The 25,330-nt window shown below is 33.7% G+C and overlaps 2 protein-coding genes across 6 annotated transcripts; one reads left to right on the top strand and one right to left on the bottom strand.

Moving 5' to 3' along the window:
- The first annotated feature begins 9,395 nt into the window (after window positions 1-9,395).
- LOC101244724 (pentatricopeptide repeat-containing protein) lies at window positions 9,396-17,357 on the top strand. Of its 4 annotated transcripts, none has more exons than XM_010317310.4 (5): window positions 9,396-11,957; window positions 13,475-13,526; window positions 14,285-15,390; window positions 16,475-16,574; window positions 16,670-17,357. In XM_010317310.4, exon 1 carries the CDS (start codon window positions 9,576-9,578, stop codon window positions 11,853-11,855), a length of 2,280 nt encoding a protein of 759 aa, XP_010315612.2. In that variant the 5' UTR covers window positions 9,396-9,575; the 3' UTR covers window positions 11,856-11,957; window positions 13,475-13,526; window positions 14,285-15,390; window positions 16,475-16,574; window positions 16,670-17,357. The 4 variants fall into 4 exon arrangements, with proteins under 4 accessions (XP_010315612.2, XP_010315611.2, XP_004231646.2 ...); XM_010317309.4 differs by having other exon boundaries at window positions 9,423-11,957; window positions 15,265-15,390; XM_004231598.5 differs by lacking the exon at window positions 14,285-15,390 and having other exon boundaries at window positions 9,423-11,957.
- Window positions 17,358-17,811: 454 nt separating this feature from the next.
- Window positions 17,812-25,024, bottom strand: LOC101244431 (putative B3 domain-containing protein Os03g0621600). Of its 2 annotated transcripts, none has more exons than XM_010317306.3 (18): window positions 24,847-25,024; window positions 23,826-24,300; window positions 23,403-23,569; window positions 22,931-23,297; window positions 22,708-22,821; window positions 22,287-22,453; window positions 21,815-22,181; window positions 21,591-21,704; window positions 21,169-21,335; window positions 20,697-21,063; window positions 20,474-20,587; window positions 20,225-20,403; window positions 19,834-20,134; window positions 19,503-19,643; window positions 19,226-19,404; window positions 18,736-19,150; window positions 18,432-18,616; window positions 17,812-18,347 (listed from the first exon to the last, which is right to left on the bottom strand). In XM_010317306.3, exons 1-18 carry the CDS (start codon window positions 24,934-24,936, stop codon window positions 18,096-18,098), a joined length of 4,161 nt encoding a protein of 1,386 aa, XP_010315608.2. In that variant the 5' UTR covers window positions 24,937-25,024; the 3' UTR covers window positions 17,812-18,095. The 2 variants fall into 2 exon arrangements, with proteins under 2 accessions (XP_010315608.2, XP_019067683.2); XM_019212138.3 differs by having other exon boundaries at window positions 21,591-21,701.
- Window positions 25,025-25,330: the final 306 nt, after the last annotated feature.

Here is a 25,330-nt window from a genome sequence, read left to right as displayed (position 1 = left end):
AAAAGGAAGAAAAGAAGAACTGATGATGGAGTAATAAGAAAAAGAAGAAACCAATAACAGATGTTGGGTTAAGAAGAAGAAAGACGATGATGGAGTAAGAAGAACTGAAGACGTGATGGAGTAAGAAGAACAATAAGAACGGGAGAGAAATTGTCTAGTTTTTTGAAATTTCAAATTTTTTGAATTTTGAAATTCAAAATTTCAAAATTGGGTGTTTTAATTAAAATTAATTAAAATAAATAATAAAAATACAAAAACTGATTTAGAAGATTGAGTGTTTTAGTGGAGAAAAAATAGGCATTATATTGGGGAATTGTGTAATATAGGAGAGAGAATGTTATGTATCTATACACTTCTACTAAAATTAAAAAAAAAAAAGGAATTATGTAACATTTAAAAAAAGAAGGAAAAATTAGATAATATAAAACTTATAGTTGTGTATTTAAGTTATTTTTCCTTCTAAAATGTATTCACCACCAAAAAAAACTAATGGACCAATTATTTCATATATAGGGAGTTGAAAACTGTGGACCCAAGTTATGGGCTTGAGGTTGTGACCAAAAAATTGTCGATTGATAAAATTTCTGAGTATGTAAATTATTTTCGAATTTGAAAGAATTTTTAGACTGTATAGAATATCAAAATGAATATTAACAATGTAACAGAAAAAAATAAAATAAAATGAATATGAAGAAATGTAATAAACGTAATAAAAAATGTAATTTAACAGAATACTATTAAAAAGTGAACAAATATTTGAACATCTGGCTGTGACAAAATAATATAAACATAACAACCGATAAAAATCTTAATAATTCGAGAAAAAGGATGATTATCAACAAATTTCATTAAAATGACAAAAACATGTAATTTGAACTATTTAAAATAAAATACTCAAAAATCTATTAATTTTAAAACTATCATATCGAAATTTTGTGTCAACAGATGTCCTTGACAATCTCTCCATGCTCAAGTGAATTCTATCACTTCCATTAAATCATTCTAAATCTACAGCCAACACAACCATTCTAAGGTTCATTATTCATTAATTCATTCTATTTTCATTCATAGGTAGATTATAGGATTTTCTAGCCTTAGATTTCTTTCCACATTCTTCAATATAGGTGAATATAGCCGTAGTTCATTGTTTAGGATTCAATCCCGTCAAGATCAATCTTAATCCATCAAGTCTAGTTTAATTCATACAATCAAGTTAAGTAGAATCAACACAAAACCTTCATCTAGTCTCTAATGGCCTAAGATCACCATGATCACCTTCAAATTCAATTACTATAATTCACTATAAAAACTCCATAAAAACAGTATGTAATCATCTTATAAACATCATTGAATGTTACCCACTAGATTGGGATCACAATCATATCCACAAAGCAATCATAACCCTCTCTTGAATGGGTTCTTTGGATTCACGATTGAGGGAAAACAAGGGAGGATTCATGGAGGGAAGAATCCATGAATGAATAAGATTCACATACCTTAGATTAGAGCCTTAATCTTATCTTGAACCCTTGGTGAGTTCGTCCTAAGCTGCTGCCCCAAACTTTTCTTCTTCAATGGTGTTCTTGAGAGTTCTATTGTGAGAGAGAGGTTTTGATTTGGAGTACAGAGTCTAAGAGGGTATTTTGTTGTTTTAATTGTCATATTATACCTAAAACTACCTAAAATAACAGCCCATATAATTATTTGTACGTGGGGTAAATTTCCCCATTCACCCCTTCACTTCACAGTAAGCTACACGAAATTGCAGGCCTGCATCGACGGTGCCACCTTTGGAGCGTCGACCAAATGACGGGTCATACTGTCAACCATCGTCTTGGTCTGAGACTACTCAAATGGGACATCAGCTCAAGAAACTAAGTATCAAACAATGCCTCTCCATCGACGGGGCGTTGACCAACACACGAGGCGTCGATTGCCTCGTTGATTGACACTGCTCAGGCAGTGTCTAGGCCATGGTTGAAGTCCTCCTTGAGGGCCTTTTACAGGGCTCTTGGGGGGTCGTGCCTTGACGTCTCACCCCAATTACACTCATATACATGCTAAGGTCCCTCCTTGTGAGTTTGAACACCAAACAACCCATGCAACATACCCAAAACTCACTTAGAATACACAAGTACGCCTAAGGTTAAATTTCAAACGTCATCGAATGTTCTTGGACATTTACCTCCAAACTCGATATACTGACTATTAAAACCATGTTGATCATTTTAGGACCTTAAAACCTCATGACACTCATGTTAGGCTCTAGCTACACCTAATTCATATTTGGGGTGTTGCACAAAAGTGATATGCAATCATACCAAATTTAATATACTAGACTCAATGGCGCAGTTGAAATTTTCATACGAGGTCATCTTGACAAAAAGTGGATCCCACACCCAACCACCTTTTTAAGTCAAAATCCGCAAAGGGGATCAGAATTAGCTTAGAAGCCTCGGGGCACGAACGAATGGTCAATCTAGACTAAACTCGACATTATAGAGATAATCATACTAACAAAATTTTCATCGGAGCGCATTTACTCATATTGTTGACTAAAGTCAAACTCAGGTTTAAACTTCAAAGTTAAAATGCCTAATCACACTGAAAACCTTGATAGTCATGCCGACAATGTTACTAGCCTCAAATTACTCTTCTAGAGCTAATGGAGTCATCAAAATTGGATTTTGCAGTCATGTTTCTATACTTCTGATAAAAATGACCGTTCAAGGTTCAAAAGCTCCCAAAACACTAAACTCGCATAAAAATCCAACGAATGACCAGTGACCGAACTGTCAAACCCAAAAAGTCATAAAAGAATTGGGGTTGCTACAGGAAGCTCTAAACGACAAATAAGAGGCATAACTAGAGAAATAACCGGAAGGTCATTACATTTCCATCATCATATAAATAAACCTCCATTGCTAATTTTCGTGTACATCTTATATTATTCTTTTGGTAATTTTTTAAAAGTTGAAGAAATGAACATATTTAAAGAAAATGTAAATGGTTCTTCACTATAAGACACCTACGAATTGTGTATTTCAATATTTAATATACATCTCTTTTGAGCCATGAGTAGTAAAATTTAAACGTTTGTTGGTGTAGTTAGCAATGTTCTGACAAAGTTACAAATAACTAATTTGGGCCTAAATGAAAATGTAATTTACTACAATATTTTTTATAAGAGCCTAATTTTAGAAAAATTATAGAGAGAACATATGAAAAAAGCAAAAGGAAAAAAATAATCATTTTTGTTAAGTCCTTAATCACAAAAACAAAGATGAAAAAAAATTACGTAATCAACACATAATTTTGAACTCCTATTCACATCCAAGAGCCTTTTCATAAAGTCAAACAAAAGTATAAATTTGATATTGCAACAATAATAGAGAATATCACTATTTCAAATATGAAAATCTTCGGTACGAATCATATGAAATAAAAAATATGAATAAGAAATATCATAAGGTATCTTAAATTTTGAAATTAAATGATTGGGAATTATAAATATGAAAACTTAAAGAAAGTGAGTTCGTAATATTAATTAATTAAAGTAGAATCAATACGTATAACGGTATAATTTATGGAGGTAAAAATTTTAAAATAAAAGAAGGAAAAAACAAAATAATTAAGACAAAAAAAAGTCATGAACTATTCAACGTCTATTGGATGTTTAAGTTTTATTAGGAAAGCATGCAGTTCAGATTCTTTTTTGTATTAATCCATTGTGTTTAACAAAATTGGAAGAGGGAAAAATACAATAAAAAAGAGACAAATATCTTGAAAGATTGAAGTATAGTAAATTTTGAAACTTTTATTTTTTTAAATAAAAAATAATAATGAGTATAACTAATTTTTGAGACATTTGAGTATAAATAGAGGAGTAATAATTGATTTTTTTTTTATAATAATAAGTAGAAAAATATGAAAAAATGTCTAAAAATTGAGGAAAAAGATAAATAGAATCCTTGGCCAAAGAGGGGTGTAACTTCAGTTTTCTAGCTTCTACTTTATATTATATGTAGATTTTTAAGCACAACAATATCTAATAGCTATGAGAAATATATGATAGATAATATATCTTTCAACCATGACAAAAGTTTAGAATTTATAAATTAAAATAATACATTAATGAATTTTTAAAATATTGAAAACCTTCAAACTTTATATTAGTATGATCATCTCTCTTTATGAATCTTTCGACATAATTAAGTTTCCTTCTTTCATTTTGATGAACTTGTACTAAACTAATGTGAAAATCTCTTTGGAATCTATCTTTAAAGAATGTATCTTTGATCTTCATTAAAGTAAAGGACAGATCATGTCACTATCTTTTCTATGATTTCTTATGAAAAAAGATAAAATAAATAAAATAAAAAAATTTAAAACAGAAAAAAACTAGACTACTAGAAAGAAATAATGCAAAAGCGAAAATGAATATTCAATGTCCTCATGAATGATTGTTATTTATAGATTTGATAATCCATAAGAAAAGTTAGAAAGGACCTACAGCCTAGTAATGGTAGACACTTGAGAACAATTGTTGGTCTCAAGCGAACCATCATCCTGTCTGACTATAAGCGAAGACTAACTCAAGCATACACAAGCATCAAACTAAAAAAAATGTTAAATCAACAGTGTATTAAATCTCAAAAACTCTCTCTATATTACTGAGTATTAAACATAAACCTTAAGGAAACCTCTGAAATTGTGAAGCCTCTACTATACAATGATGAGAGTTGGGACAAGACCCACGACTCTTCAAGGGACTACTACTAATAACTCCTAAAACTAGAGCCCTCCACACTACAAAAAAAAACTCGATTTGTGGTAATTTTTGGAACTCCCACTAATAATTCATTTTATGTCGTTTATTGTAAATCCTACAATATAAATTTTTTTGTGGTGGTTTTACTAAGGAGGTTAGAAAATCGCCACAATTTAATATTGTTTGTGGCGATTATTGACCCCCAAATTACTTTTAGAAATTATATATATATATATATATACTTTCTGACTCGAATGATTCGTTTTTTATGCACTAAAAATATTATTTTCTCTTTTATTCGAACACCACCCAATTAAATTTATGTATATCTTCTTTCAAAATATTTTTAAAAAAATAAAAACCAAAATTTCCCCCTTAAATCTTTCAAATAACCACTCCTCTTTTCCACCAAGACCCTTCCCACGTAAGACAAACAAACATACACTCACAAAAATTTCATTTCTCTTTTTCCTTAACCCATTTTCTATCTGTAACCCTTCCCCTCTTCTCTCTTCATTTTTTGGATCAATTTTTTTTTTTGTGTATGATTTTGCTAATTTTTTTTGGTAGGCTCTGCAATGTGAAATAGAGTGCAAATAATTATTTGAATATAAAGGTAATTCTCTGTGATATAAGTTTGATAATTTGTAAGAATTTAAAATTAATATTAATATATTATATTATTTATTGAATGTCTAGACATCTTATATTTTACAAGTTAAATTTAATGATTTCATGCTTTTATCTGTTTTACGAGTTATTTAAATTCTCAACATATCATAAAGTCACTTGTACCCAATTTTTGATTGATATCTGGTAAGTCTTAATTCTATTTTTCTTTAGTTAAGGATCGTATAATCATTTTATTCTTCATTGAATTTGACTATAACAAATTAAAGAAGAATTATTAAATTGAGATTGATATCAATATAATTTTAAAATCATGTATCCTTATTCAACATGGTAAATAGTTGAAGTTAATTTTTTTTATAAATACAAGGAAAAAATAAGGTCAAGGAGGAAGTTTGACATATAAGTTAAAAAAGTGAGAAATGGTAGAACCAACATGTTAAATAGAATGAACATCAATATATGATTTTGGAAAACGTTAATCTAGTTTGTTCTTATGTAGGAATAATCATGAAGTCGTTATCATACATATTATTAGTGTGTATGAGAGAGTACTAAAGTAAATCTCTTTCATATCTTATATTTTTTTCAAACCGAAGCTTTATATGAATTTGCTTTAAAAATGAATTGAATTTTGAATTTTGTTAAATCAAGAAGTAAGAAGAGTATGTATGAATAAATATTTATCTGATTATGCATGTTGTTTTATTGTTTCAGCCGGAGATTGAACTTATTTCACTTTGAATAAAAAGGTTGGATGAAAACAACTTACATCACCAAGCAAATGCTATAGATGTTTTTTAATGTTTATTTGATGTAGATTTAAACGATTTAGAATTGTAGTGTTGAAGTTATTATACACAAGTTTATATTACTTTTATTTGGTATGAATTTGAATTTGAATTTATTGAACTTATTAATATAGACATGTTTAACGCAATTTAATTTTCTTTAAATGTACTATTAAGTAAAATTATTTATTATTTCGAAGGTTTGATGTATATCAAATCACACATTAATTATTTAAATAAAAATAATTATTTTGTAGAACTCCACAGATTAAATTATGTAAATATTAATCTCATGTTATGACATTTTTAAACTTGCGCAAATATAATATTTATAATATTGAGATCATATTGTAAAGGTTCTAAACCTTCACTAACTGACACTTAAAACCCTCCACAAATTCCAAAGTCATTTTGCGGGGAGACATCGTGGAGGTTCACTAAAAACGCTACAAATATGCTTGTGACAACTGTAATTGAAGCTCTTTTAAAAGCCGCCACAATTTAATTTGTGGGATCCCTAAACCGCTATAAATTGACAAAATAACCGCCATAAATTGAATTTTTTTTATAGTAAGGAGGACTTACTCAAAAGCTGACGAGCAGATGAAGTGATCTCAACGGACTCTTATTGAGGATCCTAAGAACATTTATATATATCATTAAAATATGTCAATCTAATGATACTAGTATATTGAATGTATGAGTATGTAATATAATTGAATAACAAATAACTACATGAAAGGACTGCAAATAGGTATAGATATATTCTCAACTGAATCTAAAGAAATAAAGAAGTGAAATCATTAAATCTTTTTTTAAAGAAAATACTTACCCGTCTTTGAGCTCAACATATTAAGTGATATAATAAAAATACATTTTAACTCTATTTGGAAGATTCTCTAACCAATAACTATAACTATGAACTACGAGATGATACAACGTATTGCCCACACTGCCAGAATTGTACTATACCTTATCGGGGTATAGAACACCTCAGTTAAGTGGATCCACTAAGCTCTGTCCAAAGTCACTAAATATTCATCTAAAAAGTATGACCCTTTACCCATGTTCGCAGACATGCTTTATGAAGATTTTGAGTTGCCTGAACTCATCCTCATATCAGTGTTTCATACTACTTCCAATAATATACTCATGTTCAAATATATAAAACATACTCTTTCTCTATTTTGAGGTTGTTAGTCAAAATAACCTCTTAAAAAAGGTAATGCTTTGAAGTATTCCTGAACTCATAAACTCATTTAGAAATCAAAGCTTCTCTTTCTCAATGTAAAAGTAATATATTTGGGAATCAATTAGTTCCCTTAAAATTTACTCAAAATGTCTCTTTAAACTTTCATCGAAACTCATCTTTACTTTCTCAGAAAATCAATTGAAGATAATTGTTCGATTAAAAGATTCTCAACAATAACTCAAGAAATACTCAAATAATAGGATTCATACTAAAATATAGACATGAACAAATCAACTCAATAAAAGCTCTTAGACTTTTCTCTTAAACTCACTTTAGTGTTGAATATACATTAAGACATGTGATTAGAATATGCATGAATTATCAAAGGTAAACAAAGTTTATAGGAGCTACTACATAGAAGGGAAATGTGGAACAACTTAAAGGAACATGCGGCGGATGAAACAAAGAAAAGAATGAGCCTAGCAAACCTACTGGCATATGGCGCCAAGCCTTGAACTTCAGAAGTCAGGCCTTGGTGTACAGTTGGCGCGAGCCTAAAATATTGAAGGCCTGCCTTGGCGCTATCATGGTGTGCTGCCCCAGGCCCTTCCCCAGCAATTCAACGAATTTTCAAGCTTAAATAAGAATCACAAATTAATTTAGAGTTGAGAAATTTCTGCTAAACTCTTTTGATTCTCAACCCAAAACCAGACACAAGAGAACTTTCATACAATTTTTTTTGGAAAACATTACTTTACCAAATCAATAGGGTTCATGTGATACCAAGCATGGACAATACCATAAGATTCATTAAACAACATAATCAAAATGTCAATTGTTAAAGAATTTAATTCAATATCAAGAACTATCCTTTAGATGTAACGATTTCTTGACTAAATTGAGATGCAGGGCGTGAAGACAAACAAGTCCAACACTGTGAGAAGCCTTACATACCTGGAAAGAACAAAGGTTCTTGGAGAAAATCAAAGGAACTTTGAAGAGTGTTTGAAACTTAGTTTTTTCTCCTCTTGGAACCTTGCTCTTTTAAGTGTTGAAAAAGGTGAAAAGATGATTTAACATTATTTCAAGCATTAATTGGATGAAGAAAAATATGGCTAGTATTATAAGGGATGGGAAAAGATCAAACTACCCCTTTAAAGACGATTGAAGTGCCTTAAAAGAGAGGCTTCACCATATGAAGCATAACTTTTACTCCGAACTCAAAATTAAGCAAATTCGGCACTGTTGGAAGGAGGACTCAAAGACCTTTAATTTTATAGGTTATGGGTCACCTAATTCTTTATGTGCTAAGAAATATGATCGTCTGAAGTTGAGCCAAGTAAAATCTCATATTGAAACTCAATCGGTAAGAAAGCTTTCAACTCAACTTTGTGATAGGGGATTCTAGTGATCTTAATTCATATCCAAAATCGTTCCAACACTAAATAATTGATCTTAACACCTAAGAACAGTGGGGGATTCAGGATTTTCAATAAGGAGATTTAAAATTTGAAGAATAGACACAAGAATTAGCCGAAGAGGGTTCGATATCTACTATGTATATCTAAAAAGTTATTTTATCCGTGTATAAATTATATAATTCGGATGAGTAAGAATCACTCATTACAATCTTATCACAAATAAAGAATGATTCAAGTCTTAGCTATGAAATTTTCGGGATGTTACAAATATGCATATTATTTAAGTAGAGAACGAGGTTTTTTTGTAACTCATTAGATATAATTAGAATAGTGAATATGATTAAATTTCTATTTAGTTAAGAAAATATTTAATGAAAAAGTTAAGAAAAAAATTCAAAAACATAACAAAAAAAAAAAAAGGATAAATGTTAATGAAGGCATATAGAGGTGGCACATTACATGTATATGTTTCTCCTTTACGTAGATATAAATATAGATATAAATGTATAATTTTAATTTAATCTTATTAATTCATGTAAAAAAATTTTTTATTATAAACTATTTGTAATAATTCTTTTGCATTATGAAGAATTGAATAAATAATTCCATGTGAACCAAATGAATTAGCTTAAAATGTGTACTAATTAGTGTTGAATTAGCAAAAACGCCTGGAGTGGTGTATTTTAGCAGGTCCCTGCTTAAACCCTAAACTCACCACCATCACCACTACCACTACCACGGCTATACACGCCTGTGCCGGATAGCAATGAATGGAGTCAATTACTGAAGCTACTTTGTTCTACTTAGCCATGTTAATTTTTGTTCGTGGCCTATTAGGTATCACATTCAGAAAATCTGACCGTGTAAGCCATTTTTCGTCTCCTACATATACTCCATTGATTCCATTCTTCTTTGTCAACAACTTTCTTTGCTTATTCAGATACCCATTTTCCACAAATACTAGTAATACTTTTTTGGATGCTAATTCCATTAAGAATATCATAAGGGAAGAGAAATGGGAAGATGATATTAGGATTGCAAGACTTTTTGATTCCGCTTTAGCTCCTCTTTGGGTCTCCCAAATTCTATTGGCATTAAAACAAGACCCAAGGTTAGTGTTGAGGTTTTTCAAGTGGGCAAAAACACAGACTGATTTTTATCATACTGCAGAGGGTTATTGTATTGTAGCTCACATTTTGTTCTACTCTAGAATGTATAGTGATACATATGATGTTCTAAAAGAATTGGTTACCTTGAGTAATGATAAAAAAGTATTGCCTTGTTCTGATGTACTTGATGTTCTTTGGTCAACCAGAAATGCTTGTAAGCCAGGGTATGGGGTGTTTGATGCATTATTTAGCGTACTAATTGAGATGGGGTTGCTTAAGGAGGCTAGTGACTGCTTTTTAAGGATGAGAAGTTTTAGAGTTCTTCCCAAAGCACGATCTTGCAATTATCTTTTGCACAGATTCTCTAAGTTAGGTGATAAGAACTCATCATTGAAGTTCTTTGATGATATGATTGAGTCTGGAATTGTTCCAACAGTGTATACCTACAATATAATGATTGACTATTTATGTAAGGATGGTGATTTGAATGCAGCAAAAAGGTTGTTTACTCAGATGAAGGATATAGGCATTGATCCAGATATTGTTACATATAATTCTCTCATTGATGGAATCGGTAAACATGGGGAGCTTGAGGATATGGTTTCTATCTATGAAGAAATGAAGAAATCTAAATGTCTTCCTGATGTAGTAACATACAATACATTGATCAATTGTTTCTGTCGATCTGGAAGGATGGCAGTAGCATTTGAGTATCTGCATGAGATGAAGAGAAGTGGCTTGAAGCCGAATTTGATTACCTATAGCATATTTATTGATGTTTTTGCCAAAGAAGGAATGTTACAAGGAGCTATCAAGTTCTTTGTAGACATGAGGCGGGTAGGTCTTGCTCCTAATGAATTTGCTTATACTTCGTTGATTGATGCTCATTTTAAAGTTAGTAAAGTTGATGAAGCGTTGAAGCTTGTTAAAGAGATGCTAGAGGTAGGAGTTAAGTTAAACGTCGTGACCTATGCAACATTGGTCAATGGCCTTTGTAATGCGGGGAATATCAAGGAAGCTGAAGAAGTTTTTAGGGTCATGTTGAAGGATGGGATTGTCCCAAATTTAGAAGTCTATACTGCTCTTATCCATGGGTATATCAAATCAAAAAGGCTAGTGGATGCTTTGAATATTTTGGAACAAATGAAAGAAAATAATATCAAACCAGACACATTACTCTATGGAGTAGTTTTATGGAGTTTTTGCTCTGACAAGAAGTTTGAAGAAGCCAAAGTTTTATTTGATAAAATGAAGGGACTTGGGATAGAGGGAAACTATGTCATATACACAATACTTGCCGACGCTTACTTTAAGGCTGGAAAATCTGTAGAAGCACAGGCTCTGCTAAATGAAATGCAGGAAAGAGGTATTTCCCCTACAGTTGTGACGTATTCTGCATTAATTGATGGCTTGTGTCGGCTGGGATTTGTCCAGGAAGCAATGGACCATTTCCATTCTATGCCAAAAATGGGTTTGCAGCCTAATGTTGTGGCTTATACAGCTCTAATTCATGGCCTCTGTAGAAATAAATGTCTAGAGGCTGCGGATAAGATGTTCAATGAAATGCTTGGAAAAGGTATACATCCAGATAAAATAGTTTATACATCCTTGATAGATGGAAATCTAAAGCAGGGAAATATTCAAGATGCTTTAGATTTACGAAGGAGAATGACCGTTATTGGTTTGGAGCTTGACCTTCATGCCTACACTGCTTTGATTTGTGGGCTTTCAAAAAATGGCCAGGTGCCTCAGGCGAGAAGTTTTTTTGATGAGATGATTGAGAAGGGTGTTAAACCTGATGAGGTTGTATTTTCATGTCTTATAAGAAAATATCAAGAGATTGGTAATCTAGAAGAAGTTCTTGCATTGCAAAATGAAATGATGAAAAGAGGCCTTACGACAGTTACAAGTGACGTTGCAGTTCATAATATGCAAACCTGAATAATTGTATTTTGGTTGTCTGATTACATCATTGACAGAAGAGGTCGCAATTATACTCAGTTTGCTCTCCTCTATCTAATTCAACCCCATTTCAATACTGAGGTAAGTTTCAGTTCATTCATGTATTCATTTGTGCTTACATGTTGACTAAATATAGCAAATAGAAAAACTAAGATAAAAAGCTCAGTGTTCTGTACAGATGATGTTTTTTTTGGTAAACTTGCACTTTGAAACCCTGTTAGATTCCGTTTCCTACTTGCACAATTCATAGGAACCTTTTGTGTATATCCAAGACTTCTTCCATACCATTCACAGCACCAGTTTAGTGCTGCTACATCTGTAACATACCTTTTTAAGTAAATGGTGGTATAGGACTCCCTTGTCTAGTTTCCCTTTAGCTGCAAAAAAGGATGCATGGGGTACAACTAAATGGAAGATTTTACTTTCCATAACAATGACTTATCCATGTTATCCATTTGTAGGCTGTAGCCAAAATCCTTTCTTCCAAAAGAGTAACATGACCAAAGACCTTCTTGATTTCCATTCGCACAATTCATGTAGTTCTCCTTTCCTGATCTCGAGTCGACCATCTCGTTTGCTATAAGGGATGCATTTAGAATGTCTCCCAAGTTCCAATAAAAGTTTTCTGGTATGTGGAGATGAGCTTGTTAGTCACCAGTTCCAACTTTCCATCTAGCTCCTTTGGCTATTATTTATAACTCTCTCCACCACCATTTTTCTATAGTATGAGCACAATAAAAGAAGATTAAATTTTTCCCCAAAACTATTGTATGTGTCAGATTTATTGCTTAAAATGAGGGTTATCCACTCTACTGGAAGTATGTATTTCGAGGCATACGGCACACCAGTTCTAAGTTAAATTATCCATGAAGTTTAGTTTATGAGGGGTCTTATAATTGGGGAAGTCAAATCAGTGGTGATTCATAATAAGTTAAAGATAAGTTGCCCGAGACTGAGTACTGGCAAAAGACAGAGGCAGATGGAGACTTATCCCTTCTTCAATATGGGGGGCAATATGGAAAGAGAGGAACTCTAGGTGTTTTGAGAGCATATAAAACTGTGTGCAGAAAGTGAAGCTCACCTGCATTTTGCTATTATGTTTTTGGTGTAATCAATTATACTCAAATGATATTGTCTCTATAATTGATGTTTTAGACTCAATTTAGCCATAGAGCAGTAAGAATTGTGGCTTTTGTATATAAGGTTAAGAGTCCAAACCCATGTACTGTTTTGTGATATAATACAACCTTACCAAGTTCAAAAAAAAAAAAAGTTGCTCGAGACTGAAATGTGAACCTTTTGTTTATCCTCTCTTCTTTTTATATTTGTTCCTGGAACTAGACTGTATTCTCTGTATGACTTGTCCATTGTCTACTAATTAATCAATATCATCCTTTCAATTCTGTTTATTTGTGTTTGGTTCCACATCAAACAAAACATCTATAGTAATTGTTTCACATAAAAAAAAAATGTAAGCTAGATACTCCTACCAAGAATAAGTATTCTAAGCACGATCCCAGTTAAGGTATGAAACGACCCACTGGTTCTTTTGTCTTCCATAGGTGATATCGCTTAATTTGGTGTAATCCTTACTGCAGGGTATCGGGTTGTCTCCTAGGTTTGGGCCTGCCCAGAAATAGAGGAAAGGCGGTAAGTTCATAATTGTGCTTAATTTTTGGTTGGAAATGTTGCATTATGGTTTGATTGTCTTATTTTGTTTTTGGAAAGAAAATGGTTACAGATCATTCTAAATATCAAAAGAAAAAGAGAATTAACGCTTGTGGTTTTTGTTATTAGTAGACTACTTTTGTGTGGCAATGGAATAGGCTAATCAACCACTCTTAGTTTTAGAAACTATGCGAGTTATCCCCTTTGTTGGCTAATAATGTCCAACTCTGAACTTTTCTTTCCTAAAAAAGTTGTAACATGCTTGTACTTCGTTAAAATTTTATGAACTTATCATTTAAGTTGTTGAGTAGTAACACTTAGGCTTAATAAATACTTTTCTTTTGAAATAGTTAACTCTAGGCTTAATACATACTTTACCCCTCAAAGTTGAAAGAAATCATTTACGCCTCTCCTTTGTGGGTATCCTTTTACACGCTTTATCTATTATTTTCTGTAGCAAAACCCCCCACTAAAATGTCATGTAGCGTGCGTGTCACTGTCATATACCAATCCAACTAGCGCCTGTGAGGGTAAAAATCTGTCAAAATCCCATTCTAAAATATTTAGCCACGGGTTATTTCTTCTCTTTAGATGTTATATATATTTTTCTTTTGAACAAGCTCCATTTATTTTCTTCATTCTAGTTTTTAATTTTCCTTTTTTTGTTCTCTTTTCTTCGTTCCTTTACTTCCGCAATAATCTTTTCCCTGAACTCTTCGTGACAACATTGCTCCGGGAAGAGCCACTGTAGGTGCACACCTTATTATTGCCCACATGAACTCAACTATGGTGAGAGCAGCCACTAGAGGTGCACATTCTACTGTTAGACACATGAACGCAACCACAGTCCAGCTGAACTGTATGTCACTTGAATGCTTGATCACCAAGATTTCTCTGGAGGAAGTTAGTAAGAAGTAACGAGAAAGCAGGAAGAAGATAGAAAAGAAAAGTCAATGGAAATAGATCCTTAGCTTCTCCTATATGCAAGGATCATTTTTATCTTATTTGTCTTATTTTTACCTTCTTTTTCTGTGTTGGTTATGCATATTCTGATTTTGTTTTTGGTTTTAAGTTTGTCAATGGGAAAATGGATTTGGTGTTGGTGAATTTGGCTGAAACAAAATTGATGGTGAAAGGCTAGAGGATTATAGGAATGAAAGTAGAGAGATATCTACCATGACTGCTAAGATTTGCTCTATAAAAAATTCAACCAAGAAAAGGCAATGGGAAAAAAGGGGTTTCACTAGAATTTTTTTGGAAATCTAGCTAGGTAGGACCTTCGTTCTGAATTTTTTTTCATCTTATTTTATGACGTTATGTCAAGATCGTGAGTGCTTCGAGTCGTGTATGTCTAAAGAGTGGTCTTAGATCATCCAAGCATGTTCCCAAAGATGATTTTCCGCTGCCGTACATTGATTGAATGTTATCACTTCAATCTTAATTTGATTGTGTGGCTGACTGCACATTAATCTTAGCATCCACATATTTGTGATGCTCATCTTGTCGATGTGTTGGAATTTAGCAGTTACATTGATTGTCGTATAAAACTTATGTTTCAACTTGGTAGGCACCCTCCTATCACATAACACTCCGGTAGCATTTTTTTCATTTTAGTCATTCAATTTTGAGGGAATAATTCACTTGCACTCCTGCTAGCACTATAAAAGTTTTGGTCTTAACGCTATTACTACTTCTGTGCTGCATTTTTTCTGGTTTGTAGAGTCGATTTTCTCGTTTACCCACAACGAAGGAGACGCTCCCACCATGCAAGCAACCATGGGTCATAACACACTCTTCGCACAACAAGTCCACATAAAGTTGACTTATTTGCTTGGCCAATTGTCAGGTATTTTATTTCTTAGCATTCTAAGACTTGTTTCAAAATTTCAATATATACACAAAGCGGGGGGTACTCTGTTCTTGGCTATTGGCAAAAGGTCGGCAAAAAGTGATTCATCATGCCCAAGCATGAGCGGATCACTTTTTAGGAATGGTTTATAGGTCACCAAATTTCCATAAATGGATAGAAAAATGGGTCTGATCAAGACCTCGCGAACAACGATGTTCCTTCTCTTTTATTTTGCTCTAGGGGCCATCTTTTGTCATATCTCTTACCTATGGTTCAAGAAAGGGATTTGCTAGAATGATTGCAATGAGACAGACCAACACCACTACTTAAAGGTGGAAATGGAGTGGACGGAGGATGACGGAGCAATCAAGCTTAGACAATTTTCCCTTTTAACGACAAGGGGTGAGCTGCTTCAAGCGAAAAGCGGAAGTGAATTCCGAACTTGCCCAGTGTCATTTAAATTAGCCTAAAAAAGCATTCCGGAAGCTATAGGCAGTGCCTATGTTTTCTCTTTCCCTTCTCTTGTGCAAGGCGTGTGATCGATTGAAAAGTTCCTTCCCCTTTTTGCTAGGTAGAGGGTCAGTTTCAAACAAAATGGAAGTGGGTGGTTTAATGCTCTCTTGAAAGCCAAAATAGTCGTGAATGCTTTCTGTAACATGTTCACCCACCATTTCAATCTTCTAGAATAATGAACTTAGGTCTGTGAATTGTTTACATATAGGCCCCATAGTCCTATCTATTCTCACATAAACTTTTTGCTGTTCTTTTGCTGGCACAACTTTTTTTTTTGTTGATAACTTGTAGTACATATATTTAGTTTTACCTCTATGCTAAAGCCCTTGCTTTCTAGACTTTGGCTCCTTAATAAGTTAAATAAGCTTTTGCTTTACACCCTCGCTACGATCTTCAAGGCTGAATATATGCAGCGACTTAAAATTGTTTGTGTTTTTCATTTAGATACTTGTACTAAGCTTTTTTCCAATTGAACATGTGGAAATCATGAAAACATGGTGTAAGACAACATTGGCATCAATATATGTTTCATGTTCAGTCTTTTAACATTGAAACATGATTTTTTCAGGAGCTCATTACTACTTCACAGTGGAGAGCTGGAGGAAGATCAAAGTATCACTGAACATGATGGATCTTTAAGGAACTTCTACGACAATGTGACCATCAACGTAACTGGAAATTTCCTACCTTAGTTTATTTGTAAGTGATGAAGCCATATTGGCTGTTGATTCTACATTTTCTTATTCCAGTTTTCATGAACCAGGTATATCCCATGAGACAGCAGAGCCGAAATCTTTTACATTGTCATGGACTTTGCATGAAGTTGTTTTAAGTCCTATTGATTTTGAGGTCAATTATCAGCTCAATCTTGACACGATGAACTGAGCAAGAAGAAGTTAAGGGAAATTTATGAAGGTTAAACTTTGCTCTTTATTGTGGGGAAGAACATGAATTAGTGATCAATGACATGAAAACAATGCTCTTTTTCTGAATGGCATTGGTGGAGAACCATTCGGTTTTCCCTGGAAGCAGCTATTAGTTATACAGATGTCACCGAGCACGCGGATTCAAATTCCAGTTGATGCAAGAAACACTGGTTGATTTCTTCATTTGAGCTCCGTTTCATCATCGATCTTGTGCCTGCTTCGTTCTTTCTTGAGGAAGCCATGGATATAATCCGGTGGAAGTTTTTGAGTTTGAGATGAACTCACCAAGTGGATATGTTTGTAGGTTGCAGTAACATGTAGTGCTTTGTCTTCAATTGAATATTTTATCTTAACTTGTGTTGTATTTATATAATATCTGCAGAATAGTAAGTACCAAAAAATGTGGAAAAAATAAATATAATATCTGATGTGAGAGATGTGGTGGGTCAATGCCCTTTCTATATATCGATACTAGTAGTATCTGGACATGAGCAAGTTATTAGAATAAATTATATTACTACTAAATTTAATTGCTTACAATTTTTTTTTTATGTATTTAATAAATATACAACATTTATTATTTTAAAAAAGGACCAAAGGATAACTACTTTTTTGTCATAATGCATTAGTACCCAAAAAGATATAGTTGATGCATATGTATGTTGGGCTTGACAGCCAAATAAGTACATCATTAACAATTGTAATCTTAAAAAATTACCAAAAGAAATTACACCTGCCTTGACAAAACTTTAGCAGAGAATCAGAGTTGATGACAAATTTCAACCCAACAGATTACTGCATGGGTATAACCTAAATCTCTTCATATTTGTAGGCAATAAGCATTGAGCTAATGCAAAGAGGATCTCAAGCCTTAGTTCTAACCTTTTGTGTGCTTCTATCAGTCAATCCATAAGAATTGCTCTAGTTGATATCTCTAGTTGAGAATTTATCTAATCACATCGTCGATGAGCTTCCCAAATCATCAAAATACATGAATTTTACATACTACTCAATAGAGTCACAAAAGTATTACAGTAGCATTTCTTTTTGATACATTAAAGTAACTGAATACTAAATTCACAACTTCAAAACAGAGACACATGATATACTGTATGCCCCTATGAGCTTATATCTGAAGGAAGGAAACATAGTGATAGCATGTTCAACTCTTGTCAAAATAGAGATCAATAATATATATATATATATATATATATATATTATTTCCTTCCCTTTCCCAAAACACACAGACTACTAAACAAGTCATCAAATACCTCCACAAGAAGGAAATATTATGACATTGAACACAAGGTTGGGTCTACCAGTCCATTCAAAGATGCAAACATCCCCAACTTTTAGCTTGTTGTCCACCACAAACTCCTTCCAACCACAACTAAACTTTGCGGTTTTTATTCCAACACTGCATTTTACAGTCCATCGTCTCTTGCTTGAAACTTCAAGTACCACGTCACTCTGTCTAGTGGAAAAAAATTTCCTAGCGACTGATGACGCTATGCTCTGTCAGTTTAAAGGATATGCATTATTATCATATAGAACAAGATTGCTTCAGATAACTAAAATAACCACGAATAACTATCTTACCAGTTGAATCGGGCCTCTGGCAAGAGACACATACGATGGTTGCATAAAGCTTAAGAAGAATGGATTTTCAGATGTAAATGCTTTTGCTTTTTGATATGCCAGAACCATTTCTTTGGCTACTACTGTGCCCATACAAAAAGACGTAGATTGCTGCCCATGCCTCAATGTGCCTTCCCTGAGTTCTTCTGCAAAAATTCAAGCCAACACGACTACAGTTTATTGAAATGATCAAGAAAGTACCTTTAATGCATTCTTAAAGTTAAGGCTATCATTTTTAGTTGACACTAGAAAAATACTCACTCACCTTTCACTTTTGAAGTGATGAAACCATCGGAATCGCCTTTATGCTTCTTTTCAAGATTATGTTTCCTACTGTGATCTATTTTGGTTCGAGGACACGGTACTGAATTCTCAGTTTTGATTATCTTGTTTCTAAAACCAGAAACACCTCCATCTGTTGTATGCTTTGGTTTTCTCTCGTTTGCACGAAATATAGTGACATCTAAAAAGGGCTGAGTGCCCTTAATCAGTTCAAATACACAGACATCACCACTTTTTAACTTATTGTCCAGCACAAATGCCCTCCAACTTAGGCGAATTCTCCCTTCTGGTAGCCCCAGATCATATTTAACAGACCAAGATCCCCTGCCAGCAGCACGAAGCACTAAATCGCCACATTTCTCCCATAAATATTTCTGAGCATATGAGAAAGTCATGTGCTGCCAAAAGAGATGAGACAGTAAAAATTGAGCATAAGCTGATCAAAGTATAAGCAAGTCTAAAAAGTAGCTTACCAGATTGTATGGTCTTGAGACATACGATGGCTGCATAAAATATATAACAAATGGATTCTTCGACCTAAAAGCTTTTGCTCTTTGATATGCTATGGTCATCTCTTTGTCCAATACTGTCTTTCTCTTAGCACTAACCATCTTAGTTTGTTGCTTGTGCATCCTGCAACTTTCTCCGCTTTCTTCAAATAGAAATTCAAAATCAATGTATTACTATACTGAAATGTCATGTAAGCATATGGTCGATTCTGTTAGTAAGCCAGAGTTACCAATTCCTTACTTTTGGGTTTTCTTGTGAAAGACGGTGAAGCCACATCCTCTGCCTTCCTTGCTGGTCTCCTTCTTTTACTGTCATTTCCTAATGGACAATGGCCCAAAACCTTAACAGAATGCTCAATCTCAGTGCCTTTGCCATGTTCTTCTGTAAAAATTCAAGCCAATATAACTTTAAATAAAACGATCAAAAAGTTCACTAGCACAGCAAAAGTTGTACACTCCAAACTATCTTATGAAGAGAATTAAACTTTATCACCATATGAACCTTCTGGATGGTGCTTTCATTTATTGGTTTTTGACTACTTTGGGTTGTGAACATGGAACAGAATTATCACCTTTGATAACCTTACTTTTCCTATCAGAACGCCCTGGCACTTCTGCTACTATAATGCTCCCAGCTGCACGAAATATTGTGACATCTACGAAGAGTTGACCGCCTTTAATCACTTCAAATACACAAACGTCACCAAGTTTTAACTCATTTTCTAGCACAAATGTCTTCCAACCATAATTAAATTTCGCACTTGCTGTTGTAATAGTGCATTTGACAGACCAAGATCCACTGCCTGAAACACGAAGCACTAAATTGCCATCGTTCTCAAGGAAATACTTCCTGGCAAATGCTGACCATATTTTCTGCCAAAAGAGTTGGACACAGTAATGGCATGAATCCATATGGATCGAATAAAGATTTTGGCAAGTCTACAGATTTTATAGCATAGTTACCAGAATGTAATGTTTGGAGATATACGATGGTTGCATAAAAGATACAATGAATGGATTCTTCGATTTAAAAGCTTTTGCTCTTTGATATGCTATAGAGCTCTTTTTGTCCGTTACTGTCTTGTTCTTATCATAAACAATCTTGGATTGTTTCTTGTGCAACCCACAACTTCCTCCGCTTTCTTCAAAACAAAAAACCATTATCAATATATTACTACTAAGTTGACATGTAAATAGAAGATCAATTCTTACTTTTGGTTTTTCTTGTGAAAGAAGACACCACTGCATCCACTTCAGGTTGTTTTCTTTTGCTTCCACGTCCTGACGGACAATGACCCAAAATCTCAGTACCTTCACCTTGTTCTTCTGAAAAAATTCAAGCCAATATAACCTTAATGAAACGATCAGAAAAATACTAGTACGACGAAAGATGTACACTCCGGACTATCTTATAAAGAGAATTCAACTTTATCACCTTTAATTTTTAAGTTGAGACCATATGAACCTCCTGTATGCTGCTTTGATTTCTTGGTTTGTACTACTTTGGGTTGTGAACATGGAACCCGTGGCACTTCTGCAACTATATTGTGCATTAGTGTGCTCCCAGCTGCACGGAAAATTATGACATCTACAAAGAGCTGTCCCTTGAGCACTTCAAATACACAAATATCGCCAACTTTTAACTTATTGTCTTGCACGAATGCCTTCCAACCAGAACCAACTTTACCATTTGTCATTCCCAAAGTGCACTTGACAGACCAAGATCCAATTCCTGGAACACGAAGCACTAAATTGCCATTGTTCTCAAGGAAATACTTCCTAGCAAACTTCAACGGTATGGACTGTCAAAGGAGATGGCAAAGTAAATTAGTTTTGACGATAGTACAATGGAAAAAAGAAAAATTAGAGCACCGCGAATTCCATAAAGATTACATCTTGTAGCTTACCAGATTGAATGAAGCAGAGACATATGATGGCTGCATAAAAGATATAGTGAACGGATTCTTAGATTTAAAAGCTTTTGCTTGTTGATACGCTGTAGAGCTCTCTTTTTCCATTACCGTCTTGTTCTGATCGTAAACACTCTTGGAGTCTTTCTTGTGAATCCTGCAGTCTTCATTAAAATCATTACATTAATACTGAATGAATTTAGGTTATATACAACAACAATGTAAAGTTTCTTTTCACCATTTTTACAAAGATACTTATTATTAGTAATACTTATCATAAAGATTTTGCGACCTAATACGTGACTTGATTGTGTTATTAGTTGTACAATGTTGGTGCACAGAACTTAAAACTCGTAGTACTAAATTATCATGTAACAAGTTTGATTATCAATTCAGGTCATAGCCAAAAAGATCCTCACTTTGGGCCTTTTTTGTGAAAGAAGGCACCACTGCATCCACTTCAGATTGTTTTCTTTTGCTTCCACGTCCTGACGGACAATGACCCAAAATCTCAGTGCCTTCACCTTGTTCTACTGAAAAAAGTTCAAGCCAATATAACCTTAATGAAACGATCAGAAAAATACTAGTACGACGAAAGATGTACACTCCGGACCATCTTATAAAGAGAATTCAACTTTATCACCTTTAATTTTTAAGTTGAGACCATATGAACCTCCTGTATGCTGCTTTGATTTCTTGGTTTGTACTACTTTGGGTTGTGAATATGGAACCCGTGACACTTCTGCAACTATATTGTGCATTAGTGCGCTCCCAGCTGCACGGAAAATTATGACATCTACAAAGAGCTGTCCCTTGAGCACTTCAAATACACAAACATCGCCAACTTTTAACTTATTGTCTTGCACGAATGCCTTCCAACCAGAACCAACTTTACCATTTGTCATTCCCAAAGTGCATTTGACAGACCAAGATCCAATTCCTGGAACACGAAGCACTAAATTGCCATTGTTCTCAAGGAAATACTTCCTAGCAAACTTCAACGGTATGGACTGTCAAAGGAGATGGCAAAGTAAATTAGTTTTGACGATAGTACAATGGAAAAAAGAAAAATTAGAGCACCGCGAATTCCATAAAGATTACATCTTGTAGCTTACCAGATTGAATGAAGCAGAGACATATGATGGCTGCATAAAAGATATAGTGAACGGATTCTTAGATTTAAAAGCTTTCGCTTGTTGATACGCTGTAGAGCTCTCTTTTTCCATTACCGTCTTGTTCTGATCGTAAACACTCTTGGAGTCTTTCTTGTGAATCCTGCAGTCTTCATTAAAATCATTACATTAATACTGAATGAATTTAGGTTATATACAACAACAATGTAAAGTTTCTTTTCACCATTTTTACAAAGATACTTATTACTAGTAATACTTATCATAAAGATTTTGCGACCTAATACGTGACTTGATTGTGTTATTAGTTGTACAATGTTGGTGCACAGAACTTAAACTCGTAGTACTAAATTATCATGTAACAAGTTTGATTATCAATTCAGGTCATAGCCAAAACGATCCTCACTTTGGGCCTTTTTTGTGAAAGAAGGCACCACTGCATCCACTTCAGGTTGTTTTCTTTTGCTTCCACGTCCTGACGGACAATGACCCAAAATCTCAGTACCTTCACCTTGTTCTTCTGAAAAAATTCAAGCCAATATAACCTTAATGAAACGATCAGAAAAATACTAGTACGACGAAAGATGTACACTCCGGACTATCTTATAAAGAGAATTCAACTTTATCACCTTTAATTTTTAAGTTGAGACCATATGAACCTCCTGTATGCTGCTTGGATTTCTTGGTTTGTACTACTTTGGGTTGTGAACATGGAACCCGCGGCACTTCTGCAACTATATTGTGCATTAGTGTGCTCCCAGCTGCACGGAAAATTATGACATCTACAAAGAGCTGTCCCTTAAGCACTTCAAATACACAAACATCGCCAACATTTAACTTATTGTCTTGCACGAATGCCTTCCAACCAGAACCAACTTTACCATTTGTCATTCCCAAAGTGCACTTGACAGACCAAGATCCAATTCCTGGAACACGAAGCACTAAATTGCCATTGTTCTCAAGGAAATACTTCCTAGCAAACTTCAACGGTATGGACTGTCAAAGGAGATGGCAAAGTAAATTAGTTTTGACGATAGTACAATGGAAAAAAGAAAAATTAGAGCACCGCGAATTCCATAAAGATTACATCTTGTAGCTTACCAGATTGAATGAAGCAGAGACATATGATGGCTGCATAAAAGATATAGTGAACGGATTCTTAGATTTAAAAGCTTTTGCTTGTTGATACGCTGTAGAGCTCTCTTTTTCCATTACCGTCTTGTTCTGATCGTAAACACTCTTGGAGTCTTTCTTGTGAATCCTGCAGTCTTCATTAAAATCATTACATTAATACTGAATGAATAAAATCATTATATACAACAACAATGTAAAGTTTCTTTCACCATTTTTACAAAGATACTCATTACTAGTAATACTTATCATAAAGATTTTGCGACCTAATACGTGACTTGATTGTGTTATTAGTTGTACAATGTTGGTGCACAGAACTTAAAACTCGTAGTACTAAATTATCGTGTAATAAGTTTGATTATCAATTCAGGTCATAGCCAAAAAGATCCTCACTTTGGACCTTTTTTGTGAAAGAAGGTGAAGCTACATCATCCCCGTGCCTTTTCCTTTTGCTGATCTGTCCATCGCACAGGTTTTCAAGAGAATGATCAACAACTTTTTCTTTCAACTTCTGGCGTCTTGGAGTATCCTCCATGATATCAACATCCGACTCGGACAGGTCAATTATTGGTGCATGGTGTGTTTCATGGAAATGGAAGGTGCGTGAACTATATGGATATTCGATTTCTGCTGCACTCACATCAAATATAGTGACATCAAAATGGGAAGGAGTGTTGTATCCAAACATCAAAAAGTGTCCACGGCTTATCGAATAATAGTCACAGAAATCCTGCCATCCTTTGGTAAACCAAATATGACCTTCAGAATGTCGCAATTCAACCTCCCACACTTGTCCGGTGGGAACCTCAAGATGCACCGGGCTTAAAATGTCGTTGCAACATCTTCTCTCAAAGTCATGTGGAATACTCTGCAATGGAAATCTGGACTTAGTTTCATAAATCTCGAAATCAAAGACAGTACCAATGAATCCTGCAAAATATATTCTCTGTTTTTTCCATAACTAACTACTAAAACCAAAATGCCAATACAGCCAACTAGAACCTCATATTATTTTCAAAATGCAGTTACGAAGAGTACGAGCAACATAGCTAACTACAAGTAGAAACACAGATACAAACAACATTTCTAAGAGTCCGAGCAACAAGTAGAATAGACACAGATAAAAACTCATCTAGGCAACATATGTTCAAAAATGAAATAATGGGATTCCATGTATCAACAATGTAAATGTAAATATGCATAAACTTGATCATTTTATACTATTATTGAAGCTTTTTCCCCCTTTAATGTAACTATATGCTTGACTCTTTCATTAAAATATTCAGCCCCATGACTCACACAAAACTATAAGCCTAAATTTGTCATCAATCTTTATTAGTATGTTTTTTTTTTAACTTTATATCTGATAACAGAAATCAAAAGAATAACAAAAAAAAAGAGAGAGAGTACATACTAGATGGATGCATTCATGTGGAAATAATATAATCTTGATGAACCTTGATTGCACAACAGTGTTGTTTTTAGTTGAAGAAGATGAAGCCATGTTTGCATCTGTCGATCCACCTACCAAATGATATTACTACTACTAATATTGTAGCAGAAATGCCTATTTGTTTCATTCTTAAATATTCAATATTTTTTCGATATTCACGTATGAGTCTTATTAAATTCGAGTATTGTTTTCTATATTTTGTATTCTCTTTTATATAATAAATTGTCAATTCACTGAATCACGTTAAATATTTATTTTTTGATAATTTCTCATTTATTTTCTTAGTGGTGATTTTTCGAAGTTTGGTGTTGCTAGCTTACACCCAACACATATTTTCTTCATTTCACAAAGAATAACATGGTTTGACTTGACACGGAGTTTAAAAGTATAAAAAAAACTTTTGAATTTTGTGGTTCTTAATTAAAGTTACGTCAAATATAAAATT

The sequence above is a fragment of the Solanum lycopersicum genome, chromosome 2 (assembly GCF_036512215.1).
Source record: "Solanum lycopersicum chromosome 2, SLM_r2.1".
Lineage (NCBI taxonomy): Eukaryota > Viridiplantae > Streptophyta > Magnoliopsida > Solanales > Solanaceae > Solanum > Solanum lycopersicum.
Note: the sequence above shows the minus strand (reverse complement) of the source record. Positions and strands in the feature narration are given on the sequence as shown.